At 38.2% G+C, this 18525-nt stretch overlaps 1 protein-coding gene across 1 annotated transcript in view; it reads right to left on the minus strand.

Moving 5' to 3' along the window:
* Positions 1–18281, minus strand: part of LOC123880242 (dynein axonemal heavy chain 6) — an 84583-nt gene extending 66302 nt beyond the window's left edge. Inside the window, exons 1-21 of the mRNA XM_045928239.1 lie at positions 18108–18281; positions 16791–16875; positions 16084–16171; positions 15522–15738; positions 14918–15059; positions 14172–14411; positions 13033–13250; positions 12098–12281; positions 10709–11280; positions 10161–10393; positions 9310–9458; positions 8037–8165; positions 7820–7926; positions 7160–7310; positions 6518–6727; positions 5823–6035; positions 4986–5132; positions 3311–3487; positions 2310–2564; positions 1199–1345; positions 198–451 (exon numbers count right to left, since the gene is read on the minus strand). Of these exons, the coding sequence (XP_045784195.1) occupies positions 198–451; positions 1199–1345; positions 2310–2564; positions 3311–3487; positions 4986–5132; positions 5823–6035; positions 6518–6727; positions 7160–7310; positions 7820–7926; positions 8037–8165; positions 9310–9458; positions 10161–10393; positions 10709–11280; positions 12098–12281; positions 13033–13250; positions 14172–14411; positions 14918–15059; positions 15522–15738; positions 16084–16171; positions 16791–16875; positions 18108–18208 (4019 nt within the window). The 5' untranslated portion in view covers positions 18209–18281. The remainder of the gene's footprint in view (positions 1–197; positions 452–1198; positions 1346–2309; positions 2565–3310; positions 3488–4985; positions 5133–5822; positions 6036–6517; positions 6728–7159; positions 7311–7819; positions 7927–8036; positions 8166–9309; positions 9459–10160; positions 10394–10708; positions 11281–12097; positions 12282–13032; positions 13251–14171; positions 14412–14917; positions 15060–15521; positions 15739–16083; positions 16172–16790; positions 16876–18107) is intronic.
* Positions 18282–18525: the final 244 nt, after the last annotated feature.

The raw sequence follows: 18525 nt of genomic DNA on the forward strand, positions 1-18525 counted from the left end.
ACAGACGGTTGGTCAGCAGAGATTTAGTAATATGGCTCCCTTCGGCACCCGTTGGCAATCTTCGGGTACGGAGCCCTAAAAACTAGTTTTTAATCAACTTTTGGATGGATAAATCTGCTACTGCACGGATAAAAGGTACAATGTCTATACGTGAAACGACCTGTATGGGAGCATATATGTTTACAGAGTGTACTTACGCTTTCTGAACATGTTTATCTACCATTTGCGATATAGTGTCTCTGGCATGAACATCGACCGTTATCAGAGCGCACAGTACTTTTCGGAACAAGGAGGTCAAATCCTTCCTCGTAAGCGCAGCGAGATCGTTCAGGTCAGTTATACATTTTTTCTCATAATTCAATAGTCCTGTATCAATGCGCAGTGGGATCTCCAGATCAAATATTTCGTGAACACCTTTCGCCCACATCATTTGAGATACTGCAAGGACTACCTACGAAATTCAATTAGATTGAATCAAATCATATTTTAATGCTTACTGTCATGGCTTGACACTTCCCCGTAACTTCATTCACAAATAGGTACATCACACTAATATTATAAAGGCGAAAGTTTGTGTGTATGTACGAGTTTGTGTGTGTGTGTGTGTGTGTGTGTGTGTGTGTGTGTGTGTGTGTGTGTGTGTGTGTGTGTGCTTGTTACTCCTTCACGCAAAAACTACTGGACGGATTTGCCTGAAATATAGAACGGAGATAGATTATACCCTGGATTAGGACATAGGCTACTTTTTATCCCGGAAAATCATTGAGTGCCCACGGGATTTTTAAAAAACCTTAATCGATGCGAATGAAGACGCGGGCATCAGCTAGTAGTAAGTAAAGTCTAAAGTAAATATGATTTCTCACGCGCCATTCGCTCTATGGGTCAACTATCATGTCAAAAGTACGGTCTCCTTTAAAATAAGGACTAAAATCGTACTTTTGATATGATATTTGATAGATAAAGTTAAAATGGCGCGTTAGAATTATTTTTTTATGCATAAGGACTCTTTGAGGACTCTCCATATTAGATCTAAGTATGTGTCAATTATTGTCATGTCAAAAGAACGGTGTCCTATTCCTATGTCAGTGACTAAATCGTACTTTTGACTTTAAAGTCGACACGTAGAACCAGTATGGCGAGTACCTTCATTCTCAAAATTTATGTAGTACCTATATTTCTGACGCATATTTTTTGATACCTGGTTGGGGTGTAGAGTGACCCAATCAACACGTGCGCGCTGCATGTAGTCTCGCAAAGCGTATTTCATACAACGTTTCACTGAAGCAAACATTGCCTCTTCCACTTTGCCCAGCCAATCTTCTACATTGCCTCGAGCTTTTAGACCCTATATTAGATAAAGAAATTTTAAAGTTAATTTTAAAATCGATCTTCCAGGCCGAACGAAACAAACGTTCAAACGTTGTAGCTTGGAAATTTCATGCAGTTCTGATTGACTTGGTATCATAAGTTCTGTTCAACTTGAGAATGATTTGGAGACGGAAGGAAAATCATATATTTAAAAATATACAATAAAAGTTTATTTAGCTCACAGAACAATGCAAAGAATAACGAAAGATTATGAAAACTACAAAATTAAAACTAAACGAAAACTAGAAAATACAAAAACAAAAATGATTTCATGTATGAGCTAGAGGGGTTATATTGCCTCAGCATAATAATGCAGTATTTGACTACTGTATCACTATGCTATACCTACTAGCAATTACCCGGCGTATGCAATCACGCTAAAACCATCTTCTCATTATTAACTTTCTAATGAAATCGGTTGCATAGTTTCAAAATCTAAATCTATCTATGCATAGGACACTTCTTCTCTCTGGGCTGGTTTCCGCACTTAAACGTTTCCGTCTGTTGTGCGTAAAACACATGTGTGGACACATGTTTGTGTTTTATATACAGGATGTATGTGTAACAAAAACGCTAGCAAAAACTGAGCGATATTGTTAAACTACTCACAATCCAATGTCAATAACCATTTGCCTGATCTTGTAGTTTTAGTCATTTAATATTTTTTTTTTCAAACGCGCATTGTAGGTATAGCGTGCAAAACTTGGGTCAATGCTCTACCTACGACACGGTATTGAGTTTCAGTGGCTTATTTACAGAACCTTCGTTGACCTCTAGCGTCAATCATATGTTTTATTTGCAATTTATTGTGAACTTTTCAGAATACAGGATTTTTAATTTTTATTTCATAGTTTTTTTTTATGCTCTCTTATTAGTATAATCAGTACTATCACTTGTCTTTGTTTTTGCTAGTGTTCTGTATTAAGATTACCCGAACCTACCTTGCCCAAATTAACCCTCTCTCCTTCAGGCGACAGCATAGCAATGATATCAGTTGTCAAGTCCTCCGGTTTCGCAGTCTTCGCTAAACGGGCTTGCAAAGCATCTCTGGTGGCAAAAGACATCTCCCGTTCGACGAGGGTGCCATCTTCGGTAATTTCCATTTCGCTTTCAGGAAGTTTGACACCGAATTCGAGTTTTGCGATCGCGTCGAAACATTTTCGTAAATGGGGCTGGACGGCGTGCGGGTTTCGTGTCTGGAAAGAGTTATTTATTACTAGCGGGTATAGCGGACCGCCCTGACTTGTCCAATTTGAACAACATAATATAGCTATAGCCTACGTCCACCTGGCATAATGGTGAAAGAATTATAAAATAGCTGATGTGGTTTTGGAAATTACCATCCACATAAAAAGTGACAAAATTCGCACTCTTTCTTTATGATATACCTAAGTGTAGATTAGTCAAGCTTGCGATTTTGTCCACGTGAATTTAGGGTTTTCAAAACCCTGTGTAATCTATAGTTCCCATAAAAAAAACACCTCGCAGTTTTCACCTTTTAGTTTGGAAGTATTTGGATTGTTTTGATGAGAAATATAATATTTTGATATTCCGGGATAAAAGGATGTTAATTCCGTCTCCAGCATGCAAGCTAGCTCTCTACTAAACATCAAGATTGGTGCAGTGGTCGAGCCGTGAAAAGACAAAAGACAAAAACTCATTCGCATTTAAAATATTTGTATTGATTGGTATGAATTAATTTAAGAATGCAAATGAACCCTAAAGAACATACAGAAGGTTTCAATCAATCAGCCTGTTTGCATCTACTGCTGGACACAGGCCTTCTCAAGAACGCGTCACACACGGTCCTCCCGTTACCTCCTTAAGGCCGTCAGTCCAGCGGGTTGGAGGTCATCCCACACTGCACTTCGAAAACTTCTAAACATTCGTATCAGCGAAGGTTTAGATTTATAGTTTAACGTTTTTTTCACAGAGGGATTACCTGTGCCAAAATTTCAAGTAGTTCATCGTTGGAAAGGAAGAAAAATCGCGGGAAAGCGACGCGTTTCGTTTCCAAATACGCTTCCAAGCATTTCATAATCTGATCGAGCATTTCATTATTGCGAACAAACTCTTCATACAACTTTGGTTGCGTCGCTGCTGGCATTGCCAAGGGCACCTAAATTAAGTAAAATTAAATATTTTAATATTTTATTTAAAAACAATGGTAACAATATTATAATGGGTGGTTCTACGGTTTAGTCATGAATAGCAACAAACAGACCCACAAGAACACTAACTTTTTCAATAAATAAAATAAGTATGTGGACGTGGATAAGTTCGGAAAGCTCGGTAAATATTTACTTAAATTGTTTTTTTGTTACATCTAATTGGAACGGCAGTGCCACTATACTAAGTAGATGATTAATGATAAATTATTATTATTCAAACAAAAATACGAAAAGATGAAATAAATGAAACAATAAAAGATTTGAACGTACGCTGGGAGCACTGAATCCGTAATCCGTGATATGAATGACCATTCATTCAATGCTCTCAACGTACTTCAGTAACTCCCGAACCAACGATATCCAGCTGTCATTGAGTGGATCCCATTGACCATTATATTGCCCAATCATATAATTATATTATTTCCGGCTTTTATTAATCTCTGTTAAGGGCGCGCTTACATTTAATCCAAAAAATGCGAGTTTTCAAGCTCCAAATTAACCATCATAGGAAAAACTTCCACATAAGTGAATACATGTTTAAAATAAATCAATCTTTCGTATTGACAGGTAATGTAACATTTTATTTATTTTGTAGTGATCAATCTCCCGCGCCTAGTTTTAATGAAAACAGTAACAGACTTAACTTTGAAGCCCTAAATCTGTCCTTAGAAATCATCTGATTTACTGGAAAAAATATTTAAATATTAGAAATATAGTCCTATTGACACATAATGAACTAAAATATGGATTATTAATAAGTAAAAAAAAGAACTGTTGCCAATTTTTGCAAATTATATGGCTAGTTTAACACGATTTTTTTGTATTGAATAAAGCATAACTTCATTTAAAAATTTAGGTAAGAATAAACTATGCTCTTTAACAAATCTATTTATGTAGTTTTGGTAACAATCCATTTATTTGATCTAACATAAAAATAATAATAAACATCACTCCAAATCGCAATAAGCAAAATAGTCTTTTTAAATATGATATACATTAAATGTCAATAAGAAAAATTGGTTTATTTTAAACATGAAATCAATTCTATTATGAAGTCAATTATGTGAAAGATTTTCCTATTGTGGTAAATTTAGCACTTGAAATCTTAAATATTTTGATTTTTGTGTAAGCGCGGCCTTAATGTAAGACCTAATCAGTGATAGATAATCTAGTGGTTGAAACGTAGGCCTTCTATTCGGGAGGTCGAGGGTTTGACCCCGGGTACGCACCTATAACTTTTAGGAGTTACGTACGTTTTAAGTGATAAAATATCACGTGCTTTAACATTGAAGGAAAACGTCGTGAGGAAATGCGTATTAAGGTGTGTGAAGCCACCAATCTGCACTTGGCCAGCGTGGTGGACTATACATAACCAACCCCCTCTCATTTTGAGAAGAGATCCGTGCTTAGTAGTGATCCGTCTAGTAAATGATGATGATGAGATACCTTGGCCAATTTACGCATGATGTCCTTCCACGATTTGTCAACAATGGTAAACAATCTGGTCTCGTTGGGTAGTTGACGTTGAATGTCCGGTGCTGAGAAAATCACTTCAAGATAGATCCATGTCTGCTGACACGTATACCATTCATCCTGTTTGGGAATAAAGTTAAACAGCACTATAACTGGACTACTACCCGCGAACTGCCGATAGATTGCGATAGATGTATAGAATTGTTTTCTGGCGCTTTTAACATTCTATTATTGTTATATGTACGAACTCAGAATTTTTCCTCTTTCATTGGATATCCCACTCGATACAATTATTAGCAAAAAAAATTTTGGAGACCCCCACTTTTTGAATATAACATAATTTTTTTTCGTACAAAATGTAACCTATGCCAGCCGGACCATAATTACGAATCGATCGACACCTGATTCATCAAAATCAGCCCAGTAATTTAGGCACCGCGGTGGAACACACATACATGGATACAAACATACATACAAATAGCGTCACTTTGAGAAAGACTTCGTTCGCGTGGATATAGTTTTTATTAAAATCCCGTGGGAACTCACTGATTTTTCGGGACAAAAAGTAGCCTATGTGCTAATCCAGGTTATAATCTATCTCCTTTCTAAATTTCAGCCAAGTCCGTTCAGTAATATATGCTTGAAGGTGTAACAAGCATACACACACACATACACACATACATACCCACAATCTTTCGCCTTTATAATATTATAATATAGTGTGATTAAGCTTTGGTTCCTTGTTTATCTGTAGGTGGAAAAGAGTCACAACCAACAGCTTTGAGGAATACGACGCATAGAGAGACTTACCACAGTTCGCGCGAACAATTCGAGGTTCTTGGCCCATTCCTCGACACGACTGCGTATAGGACCACAGTTTCGGGAACTCAGTATCGTGCTGACGTGAATGTTGCTTTCGTCAACCGCAGCTTGTATCTCGTCTAGTCCACCCAACACGTAAACATCACGAGCATCTTTGTGTAGTATTACAGGGAACTCTAAAGTCGCCCATATCTCTTCAACCTATTTATAACAAAAGTGTGTTCAGAAGAAAACTAAGTAAGTAGCTTTCTTTTGAAAAGAAGTTGGAAGGGAAAGCTTTCAGGTAAGAGAGTTCCCGGTTGCCGTCGCATCAAACCATTCGCATATAGATGCGAATGGTTTGATGGTGCCAAAAGATTGGCAGGGTTTATAGTTATCCAAAAAATAAGCGCTTCTAGACAGCATAGCTTTTCCTAAATTGATTCTGAGGACAGCACATGATAATGTTGGTATAAAAAGCCTTGAATGTAGGTAAGTGTTACAAACCGCTAGTCGCTACCAATTTTCATATATAGGTATAACCTTACCAAAGATTTACTTTCATACAAACTTTCACATTCGGTAATCAACTTCTTAGGGCTGGAATTTCCAAAACATCTTTCTTTGTGAGTGCCATGTCATTTCATTTCAATCATTTGTTTACTGCGCCAGGGAAGTAGTTAACAAAGAGGTAAAAACTTTACCTTCTTTAGCAAAGCTTCAAGGCCAGCCTCCGAGCTGGCTTGTCCAGCCACTTCCATTAGCTCTTCGGCGTGCTGGAACGCTTGTAAATCTTCAAGCATCTTCAGAGTCACCACCATGTCTGGCGTGATACGCGTGCGAAGAATCTCTTCAATCTTCACCCAGTGCCGAGGTTTCAGCGCTGGGTTACGTAGATATGACATCACAGGTAACTGTTGATAGATACTTTATTGATTACAAAATCAAATTTTATTTATTTTATGTATCTGTAACTCTACTACCAGCATGGAATGCTGCTTCTGCTGAGCACAGCTGGTAAGAAACTCAGGAGTTGCTTTTTTCAAATCATAAAATGTTACAATAATGTAACAATACATTACAACATGCTGTGGGCAACTGAAAGCTCAGTTGGCTACTTTCACGCAACTTCGATGGCTGAAATTCTTATTTAATCCTTTCTCAGTCGGGGATATTATAGAGTCAAAGTCAAAGCCTGTATTCAAATTGGGTACCTCTAATGTACATTTTGTGCAGTATAAATCATTTTTTCTGCCGGTGTAATGTAAAATAAGTATGCAGTTTAATGTTTTATTAGAAAGAGAGTAGATTGTAGGTACCTAAGGCTAAACAATAATAATTATAACCTTTTCCTTGATGACATTGATTGTTTCCTTACAACCAGGCAGAATCTTGTTCGGCGGCAGACCCTTATCGAGCTGGTTAAAAATCTTTCCGTAATTTATGGTTGTCGCCTGTATCTCGTCTATGTCCAAAGTATTAAACGGCACTTCATACCTACGATAGGTGAGAATATTGTATATGTACTCTTGGACTAACAGCTGAAATTACTTAATAATCACTCCTACCTGTAATCTGTCGCATTTATAAATTAATTTTAGATGTACTCCAGACCATGTTTCATCATGATCAACCCGATCGTCGACTACCTATTGAGCATAGGTCTCCTCTCAGATTAAGAAGGGTTTAGCTATGGTCCACGCTGGCCGAGTGTGGATTAGCAGACTTCAAACACCTTTGAGAACATTATGGAGAACTCCCAGGCTGGCCGAGTGTGGATTAGCAGACTTCAAACACCTTTGAAAACATTATGGAGAACTCCCAGGCATGTGGGTTTCCTCACGATGTTTCCCTTCACCGTTAAAGCAAAGTAATATTTAATTGCATAATAAGCACACAACTCCGAAATTCAGAGATACGTGCCTTGCATTGAACTCCCGCCTTTTCAAATATGATGCGAGCCTATTAGGGTTTGACTAGACCGTGTTTTACTACTATTTAGTTACCATGTTTGATATAATTCCATCCATTCTTTAGAAGATTTCCATAGCATTTGTCTCAACTTGACGTCATTTATAGCTTCGTCGAGCATCTCGAGCCTTGCTGGCGGTATCTGCAGTAATAAAGGTAAACTCATCGAAGCAGAACAGAAAAAGGCAGTACCGGTCGTGCCAGAACATCCCACTAATAATTGATTTATGCCTCATCTACCCTTTAATATACCTTAAATATTTTCTGCCATTCGCGTATCTGCTTATCCCTTGCGGAGTAACCCTGGAGTTTCTCCATTAGATCGTTTAATATTTCCAAGACTTTTTCCATGTCAGACTTCTCATCGTACAGCCATGGTTGCTAAAACAGTTTGTTTGCTAAATCATCCTGTTCCTTTAAGACACATGTTGGTTGTTATCGCCTGAGCATCTGCCTCTATAGCAATCATAGCGTCAAAAGAAAAATCATTTTTTGAAAAAGAGCCTGAGCTGCTAGAATAAAACTACATTTCACGCTGCAAAGAAGCGATGGCTCAGGCGATAATATCAATTGGCACCAGGCCAATTCTCAGATACGGTAATTTCATCCAGTCTACAGGTACCTACTACATCGATTTTTTTTCCTACAGTCTAATTAATTATTAGTTCCAAATGCTACAGAAATAAAAGAGGTGAAGAATGGAAGTACTTACTAATCTCAACATATTAGCCCATTTCTACATAAGTTGATAGTGAGATCTTTAGAAAAATTGTTGCTGATCGATAAAGTGCGCGAAAGTTTTAATTTGATAATAATAATTATGCAGTGCTTGACTAAAACTAGAGGTTGTTTCTAGCTGACCGGCTGGTCGATTACGAAAAAGCTGAATCAATAATTGCTACTATTCTATTCATGCTATTCTATTTTGGGTATTCTATTGGATTTTGGGCAATAGAGAAATGGGTTATAATGGGTTAGCCAATCAGAGGTGATTGACTAATTCTCACTCTTTCAGCGCCAGTTTGAGAGGTGTTGGTATCTACAGTGCGTACATTTTGAGGTCTCACTCGCCATTTTAACTCTATGTGTCAACTGTCATGTCATAAATACGGCTCACCTATAAATTCAGGACTAAAATCGTTCTTATGATATGATAGTCTAATATTATAAATGCGAAAGTGTGTCTGTCTGTCTGCTAGCTTTTCACGGCCCAGCCGTTCAACCAATTTTGATAAAATTTGGTACAGAGTTACCCCGGGGACGGACATAAGCTAATTTTCATCCCAGAAAATCAAAGAGTTCCCTCGGGATTCTTAAAGGCTCACCGTTTAACAGATCTATATGAAATTTGGTAAAGAGCTTATTCGCGTCCCAGAAATTGACACAGGCAACTTTTTATCCCGGAAAATCAGAGTTCCCACGGGATTCTGAAAAACCCTTATCCACGCGGGCATCATCTAGTAGAGTTATAATGGTGAGTGACAACTCAAATGTACCTGCTCATTATGCATGTGAATATGCATACCGCGATTTCGTCTCTCAGTTTGTTGATGTCAAGAATCAAATCCATTATGTCCTTGCCGATTTGACTTGCGAACATGCCGGCCAACTTGCCGCGAGTCTCCAAGCGAGCGTCAACGTTCGTACGCAGTGTGCCCAGAATCACGCTTAGACCTATTGTTTAGTATTTATATAAAAACTTTGCGGTTGCAATAATACTGGTACACTTCATATAACACACTATGTGATATGTGGCGGCACAAATCGTTTATTCTTTTTTTTTTTTTTACATCACATAAAATAACATCCATCGTCACTTTGTACGCGTTTTATATTATGATGCATAAGTTTTGAGAACGGAAATCCTTTGCCATATCTCTGCTTTGAATGAGTCAACTCAAAAAAGTAAAAATTTGAGGAGAGCCGTTTAAATTTTTTTGTGTGATTCATGCAAAGCAGCGACATTCGCGACTCAAATCGTACTTGTTACATGACGGTTGACAAATAGAGCGAAATATGGTTAGAAATTGTTTTAAAACAAAGAAAACCGGCCAAGAGCGAGCCAGACTCGCGCAGCGAGGGTATACTCGGGTATTTTTCCGACATTTTGCACGATGAATCCAAAAACTATTATGCTTGAAGATAAATAAAAACTTGTTTTAGAATTTACAAGTAAAGCTCTTTCATATGATACCCCAGTTGGTAGAGTTATCTTACTTTGAAAATTGAAACACATTTTAATTTTTTTTACTGTGATGAAACCACAAATTTACGGTTTTCGGATTTTTTCCTTTACTTGTGCTATAAGACCTACCTATACCAGCCACATTTCAAAATTCTAGGTAAAAGCGAAGTAGTGAAATGATTCCAACGTACCTAAGAATTCGTTCATATCGTCGGGTGGAATGCCTATATTGAATTCACCCATCAGATCGTATAGTTCACGCAAATACTCAAGACGTTCTTCAAGGTGGGCCACTCTTCCTTCGAGACCATCCAACAAGGAATTGAACGCTACTAGTTCACCTGCGCTTTCAGGTTCTTTTGTTATATCGTTATTTATCGACTCGATCCCTTCCAGTATTTCTTCGATACAATCGTGACCGATACTAAAAATAATTCCTGTCTTAATTATAATTTAACTTCGTATCCAATTTTTCTTATATATTAGACAACCAGCTTATGTCTGGCATGCGTTTCGCACCAGCTATATCATCATCATCAAGAGCAACCCATCGTCGGCTCACTACTGAGCATGGATCTCGTCTTGGGTTTGGCTATAGTCTACCACGCTGGTCATGTGTGGATTTGAAGACTCCATACAGATTTGTGAAAATTATGGAGAACTCTCAAGCATGCAGGTTTCCTCACGATGTATTCCTTCGCCTTTAAAACACACATATTAGTGATGGTGTGATACTCACTCAGGCGTGGTACTGTTAACAACTTCAAACAATCTCCTCGGTTGGGGCCTGAACAGTTCTTGAAAAGGACTGAGGTTCAAGAATATCAATCCTAAAGGTTGAAAGCTGACAACGTCTTCAATATCTTCCATTTGCTTCACAAGTTCCGAGCACAACTTTCTGAATGCGTTCACATCCCTTTCATCTTTAATAATATTAACATCGATCTCGTGGGCTTCTCTGAAATTGTCCATGAAACGTCTCATACGCTGTAAGAAAGTCCACACTTTTTCATAAGCATCGTGCGGTACTTGCGAAATGAACTGAATGTCACTCAGCATTGCCTTGTCTTGGTTCATCAAGAAGTAGAGATTAGGCGATTCGCCGGCCGTCCATTCCATTTGTTTGCCCATTATCGAAGGTTGCACGAATATTTGCAACGTCTCGTCGTTTAGATAGTTATGGAAGGTTCGCACGTATTCATCCCAGTAGTCAGTTATTTTCTGCAGGTAACTAGAAATTACATCTTCGCTGGGGTTAAGTTCGGTCTCTCCCGACGGGAGAACGGATGCATCGACTTGAAATAGGGCCCACTATATAATAAAATTAATAAAAGTTTATTTAGCTCACAGAAAAATTCAAGGAAACAGGTGTAAATTAAAAATTTATAACACCCCCGACAAGTGAAGATTACAGTAACTAGAAAAGAGCTGATAACTTTCAAACTGCTGAACCGATTTTTTTGGATTATAGCTAAGAACACTCTCGATCAAGCCACCTTTCAAACAAAAAAAAAAACAAAAAACAAAATTAAAATCGGTTCATTAGTTTAGGAGCTACGATGCCACAGAAAGATACACAGATACACACGTCAAACTTATAACACCCCTCTTTTTGGGTTGGGGGTTATAGCCCAGTAATTTGGTAATTTGAGATGGAAAGTTTTCCGGGAGTTATGAAATCTTTCCTGATAAGCCCCTTTTTGAGCACGAAATGACTGGGCTATTAAATAAAACAAAAGATGTTAGAAATTACAGAATTATAACTAAACTAAAAACTACGAGATAGAAAATAATATAAAATGCAAAAACGATTTCGTGTGTGAGCTAATGCGACTCACACTTGGTAGATCAGGGGTTCGATCCCGGTTCGAGCACCACCTCTAACTTTTTGGAGTTATGTGTGTTTTGATGTAATAAAATATATCATTTAAGTTTACGGATAACATCGTGAGGAAACTTGCATCCTTGAGAGTTCTCCATAATGTTCTCAAAGGTGGGTTAAGTCGTGGGCTGCCGAGCCGCAGTTGGCCAACGAAGTAAACGGTGGCCCTTCTCATTCTAAGAGGAGACCCGTGGTCAGTAGTGGGGCGGCGATCGGTTGATTCTGATGATCATGGTGAAATTTTACCTTGCAAACATCGATTGGCCGAGGCCAAGTTTCAAGTACTTCGTCCACTTCCAACCCAGCCAGAAGTTCTGGCGCCGGCGTGAACTGCACGTGTGTACGTAACATATTTGCCATTTGCATGTTAGAGCGCTTCGTTAAACGATACAGCATATAGTTCTTCATGTAATCCACCAACTTTATAAAGCTACGAATGAAATAACAAAAAAATATTATGTAGAAAATCATTACTAAGTAGAATTATAAATGCGAAAGTGTTTGTATGTGTGCCGATCTGATGCCTGTTACCTTTTCTTTGCGCATTTGTTTAAAAAACGATTATGACGTTTGGTACAGAAATAGCCTCGGTAAGTATAACCCGGGAATGGACATAGACTCCTATTTGTCCCGGTAAATCAAAGAGTTTACAAGGGACTTTTAAAACCTAAACCTACTTGGGCGCAGCAGCGGGCATCATCTCATATAGGTAATATTTACTTAGGACGATAAGTTAAAAAGTTGAGCTGCGTTTTTTTTGTTTTATTATTTTTATGGCATTTGTAATAGGTATCAATACAATAGTACACACAAACGATGATTGTATCCAATCTCACTAAGAAGAACGATTAAAGAGAATCTGAACCGATTTGAGTAATTTTTTTTTTTTAATCGGTAGAGGAACTTTGCGACATTGCCCTATAAAAAATTTAGATTCCAACTCCTCAATCCTGATGCTGCAGGGGATCTGATCACCAAAGTGGATGGGATTTAGAAACTGTCGTCGGTTATAACTTGATATTGAAGGTATATTTACCAAGTAAAGACTTTGTCGCGCGGTACGGATAGACTACTTTTGTCCTGGGAACTCAAAAGTTCCAACGGGATTTCTAAAAACCTAAATCCACGCGGGCGAAGCTGCGGGCACCAGCTAGTCAGTAATAAGGTGCGCGTAAGCTTACCAAGCGAGTCTTTCACAGTATTTCCGCTTATTCGCCTTCTCGGTGTAAGACATACCACCTGTAGGTTTACCACGTATGACTTGGTAGGGGGGCACATTTCGATCGTCATACGTAAATCCCTGAAGGTACAGCGCTGCGTGGCAAGAGGTTGTGACCACTTCCAATACAACAGACCGAAATTCGAGCAACTTAGCTCGGATGAACTCGACACGTTTCATCTATCGAGAAACATTATTTTATTAACTAGGTTCTAATTCATACTAATACTGATTCATTAAAATTACATCATACCAGTTTATGTGAAGTGATAACCCAAAAGTTATTTTCTTAGGAACTTCAAGATTGAAAAGACATCTTAAAAGCGTTCTACGAGTATCTTAAGCCACATCATCAATCTCCAACCAAGTGTGAAAAGTTTTTTCTCAGATAGAGTTGCCTGGAGTTTGTGAGTTGGCCTTTTACACGTGCTTGCGTGCCAGAAAGTAGGTACGTAGCAAAATCTGACACCAGCGTCTTATCACTCTCAGGTTGCATCGAATTGCCGACCCTGCGGTCTATATAAAGGAATAGAGAGTGCGCTGTGATTGCATGTTTTAATATGCATTCTAATAACTATTGCGTAGTTGGTAGCCTCCCTGGAGATTGGCCGCATGACCAAAACTCGGTGCATCATCATCACCATCAACCCATTGCCGAAGCACTACCGAGCACAGGTCCCCTCTCAGAATGAGAAGGATTTAGGCCAAAGTCACCGAGCGCCAACGCTGTCCCAGTGCGGATTGGCAGACTTCACACGCCTTTGAGAATGTTATGAAGAACTCTCAGGCATGCAGTTTTCTTCAAGATGTTTTCCTTCAAATTCGGTGTCGAAGACATTATTGTCGATCCATACTAATATTACGATCCATACTAATATTATAAATGCGAAAGTGTGTCTGTCTGTCTGTCTGCTACGTTTTCACGGCCCAACCGCTGAACCGATTTTAATGAAAGGTACAGATATGGGATACATCCCGGGGAAGGACATAGGCTACTTTTTATCCCAGAAAACCAAAGAGTTCCTATGGGATTTTAAAAAACCGATATCCACGTGGGCGAAGCCGCGGGCATCCTCTAATAATGAGTAAAAAATAACAAACCAAGACTTCTATGAAGTAGAAAAAGGCAGTATCCATATCCCTAGAGAGATCGGTGAAACTTCTCGTGTACATATCGCAGCACATAGCTTGTATATTGAGCAATCCTTTCCCCAGTACTGGTGTCAGAATGAACAGCTTTTTGGCAATCCTCGAACGCGTTTTACTGTACTTGCGAAACAATATCGACTTACGCCAGACATAGAACGCTTTCCAGTAGCGATAGACACGGAAGAATTTTATCTAAAAGTACAATTTATTTTGAAACAGATATGCTTAAATGGTTTTATTCTGTGAACCCTTGAATGCGATTTTAGCTGATAATAAGTGACGCTGCAGTTCAAGATCCTACGCATACCTACCAATCAAGTGGAGCGAAGTCTTATTTGATAACAATTCAGCATTTTTTTTTAACCCCCGACCCAAGAAGAGGGGTGTTATAAGTTTGACGTGTGTATCTGTGTATCTGTGTATCTGTGTATCTGTGTATCTGTCTGTGGCATCGTAGCGCCTAAACGAACGAAACGATTTTAATTTAGTTTTTTTTGTTTGAAAGGTGACTTGATCGAGAGTGTTCTTAGCTATCATCCAAAAAAATCGGTTCAGCCGATTGAAAGTTATCAGCTTTTTTCTAGTTACTGTAACCTTCACTTGTCGGGGGTGTTATAAATTTTTAATTTACACTTGTATATAAAGTACTGAAGGTACATCTTATATTATTTATTCATTTATTTAATTAATCAACTTACGTCAGTGAATTTCATGAATATGGTATATTCTTGTTCCCAATCTGAAAGCTTTGTGAAGACCATTTCGTTAGTGTAATGTGTCACACCGCAGGGGCTGATGGTGAAATAGTTCTTCTTGTTTATGTCCTCATATGGAACCACACTGTTAAAAAGTTGAAATTTAGTCATTTGGTGGTAAAAGACATTAGGTGCGGAAAATAAAGTTTTCGGATATTTTATTAAAAATGTTTTTGATGAAAATCGTACCTTTACCTTTCTATTATATAATATTACCTATCTAAGATAATTTTCTAAAGTTACATTAAATTGATAAAATTTAAGATTTTATACGTAGGTAGATTTTTGAACCGATGACTAATGTATCTTATGGATCACCATCCGATGAATGGCTGACAGTACCTACCTGATTTGATTCTTTAAATGATTCTTTCAATCAAATAGACGAGGTTCGGTCTGAATTAATCTATTAGTATTTTTACCAATTTGTTGTCTAACTACTACTTTTTCTGACGCAACCGATGAAATGAACAATGCAAGATTTAACTTCTGGAATGCAGATGAAATGCTGAAATATGCAGGTTAAAGCTAAAAACCTCCTACTTACTTTAGATAATATGGCGTGAAATAGACGTTCTGTGGATGGACAGCATAAATCATGTACAAAAACCCACCAGTCGGATCATTTCTCACTCTTTCTATTACTTCATTCTGTGAAGCGACTACTGGTTTAATCTTTAGAGGGTCTGTGGATCCTTCGGGTTTACCGACATCGAAACTGCTTCGCGATTCTCGTATTGTAATAGCTTTCTTTTTTTTACTACCTGTGGTTAAGGAAAAGTGATAAGGTAGAACTTTGAGGTGTGTTCAGAACAAGAGTGGGAAATGGCGAAAAAAGGCTCCGAAAGAAAAACCGGCCAAGACGTGCAAGCTAGACTGAAGGTTCCGTAATTTAGGCTAATATCTATACATAATACTTGCCAACCCAAAAAGCCGTTCTTAGATACACTATTTAGACACTGCCTCTTGAAACACAGTTTTCACTTCATCAGGAGGCAGGGCCTCACACTAAAGTTTGTAAACACTGTTTTGTAAAGTTAATAAAGATTTATTTATTTATTTATTTATAGGGCGATACGTTACAAATATGTTTCCAGCCTATTTCTCACCATCGTCTAATTTGATTGGCTCCAGTTGTAGTTTCCCGGGTTTTCTCTCTTTTTTGAATCTTTCCTCCTGAGCAGCTGCAAATCCAGTCTGAACAAGTGTAAATTAAAAATTTATAACACCCCCGACAAGTGAAGGTTACAGTAACTAGAAAAGAGCTGATAACTTTCAAACGGCTTAACCGTTTTTCTTGGATTATAGCTAAGAACACTCTCGATCAAGCCACCTTTCAAACAAAAAAAAACTAAATTAAAATCGGTTCATTAGTTTAGGAGCTACGATGCCACAGACAGATACACAGATAGGTACACAGATACACACGTCAAACTTATAACAACCTTCTTTTTGGGTCGGGGATTAAAAAAAGCAAATTGATTCTCTAATCGTCTGTATACAAACATCTTTCAAACGGTCTGCATTTGCACTGCAAGTCAAGTGCTAAATTGCAGATTGGATACCTACTGTTATAGCTTGTTTTGTAGTAAATATGACGTCAGCATAGAAAATCAAAAATGCCATCTTATCGGGCAGTCCAAATGCAATCTGTCTATATACAGACCTTAACATACACCATGCGGCATGCCATACACCATACCGTACCAAACCATACCAGACAATGCCATGCTATGTATAGCATCATCTCATATCTCATATCTCATCGTGGAGCAATGTATAGGTACTGAGTTGCAGTGATAAAAAGTACACATACCAAAGGCTCAGCTTCTTTTTCTACATATTCAATCCTTTCGACTAGTTTCTTATGAGGTAGATGAAATGGTATATCCCTAGGCTTTCTGTAAAAACAAAAATACTCAAATCTAAATCTGTGAAAAGAAAATGTGACTGACTGATCAATTAACACACAGCCCAAACTTCTGCAGGTATTTGTTCGGCGTACTAGCCGGATCGGGCTGAAATTATGCAGATAGCTATTGGAGTGACGTATGTAAGGATGTTTGAATATTCAACCTTGGGATAAAATAAGGGTTCCGTATAGTCCACGCTGACAATGTCGCGTACTTTAACTAGTTTAGGTATTGATAACTAACTAATGCCTGCAACGTTGTCGGCATGGATTTAGGTTTTTAAAAATCTTGTGGGAACTCTTTGATTTTGCGGGATAAAAAGTAGCCTAAATAACGTCACTCTTCAGGCCTGTAACGAAGTAGGTATATCCTTGCAAAAAAAATCATGTCGATCCATACTTCGTTGCGACGTGTTTGAAGGACAAGGATAACAAACCAACTAACAAACACACTTTCGCATTTACATTTTCTTTAAAGTAAACATAACCATCGTATTACTCATTGTTTAGGGCCATGACTCCTTTCTTTTAATGACAATCATCATCATCAATCAATTGCCCGCCCACAGCCGAGAACAGATCTTCTTTCAGAATAAGAAGGTTTTAGGCCATTCCACCACGCCGGCCAAGTGCGAATTGACTTCACACACTTTTGAGAATATTATGGAGAACTCTCAGGCTTGCAGGTTCCCTCACGATTAATCGTAGTATTTCCCCACGTGATCAATTCAGAAATGAGATCCATAGGAAAACCGAGTAGCTGATAAATCTCAACGGACTGTGAAACAGCTGAAGTGGCAATGGGCAGGGCACATAGTTCGACTGAGTTCGACAAACTAATATAGGTACCTATCTATATTATGTTGGAGTCCCAAATGGCGATCACCCACGGGAAAGCCCAGCGTAGGAAGATTTCCCAGTGGGCGGGCAAACGACATCAAACGAGTCACTGAGAGCCGCTGGTCTAACATTACCAAGTGTTAAGCTCTAAGAAGTTTAAGTATTATGAGTTTTACATTAGGTACGACAACCCTTGTAACGAACCGCCATTTTTTGAACCCCGCACCAATTATAGATATTTACAAAGTCTGTGTCGAATTTGTCTTAACTTTTTAAATTACAAACTGTATGATATGTTCATGTAGAGTTTTGTAATACTTTGTACCTAAATTATAAAGGATATTTTATAATATTATTATATAATATATTAGGTTATTATACCTTGCGTGATATGTAGGAGTTTTACGAACATTCCGCTGTAAAGTTTCTATAGCCGGTAATGTAGTTAACAAAGCTTTACGATAAGTATTTCTATTCTCCATATAGATTGCTTTTATATACACATTCGTGAGAGAAAATTAAAAAAATCTTTAATCGGTTTAAAAATACGCGCGTTGTTTGTATTGTGTCAATTATGTAACTATGGTTACCAAAGAGAATATAATCCATAGATTTTATAATCACTATAATGGTTATCAGGGGGCACGGCAGTGCCTCCGCCAAGACGAGCCAAACGGCGGCCGGGGCGCTACGTACCTTTTTCTCGAAGTGTTTCGCCGTATTTTCGACCCGTCATAACTTCGGTCTGGATGACGCTAGAAAGCTGAAATTTTCAGTATAAGGTGTCCTCAGCAAATTT

This window comes from Maniola jurtina, chromosome Z (assembly GCF_905333055.1).
Source record: "Maniola jurtina chromosome Z, ilManJurt1.1, whole genome shotgun sequence".
NCBI classification, from domain to species: Eukaryota; Metazoa; Arthropoda; class Insecta; order Lepidoptera; family Nymphalidae; genus Maniola; species Maniola jurtina.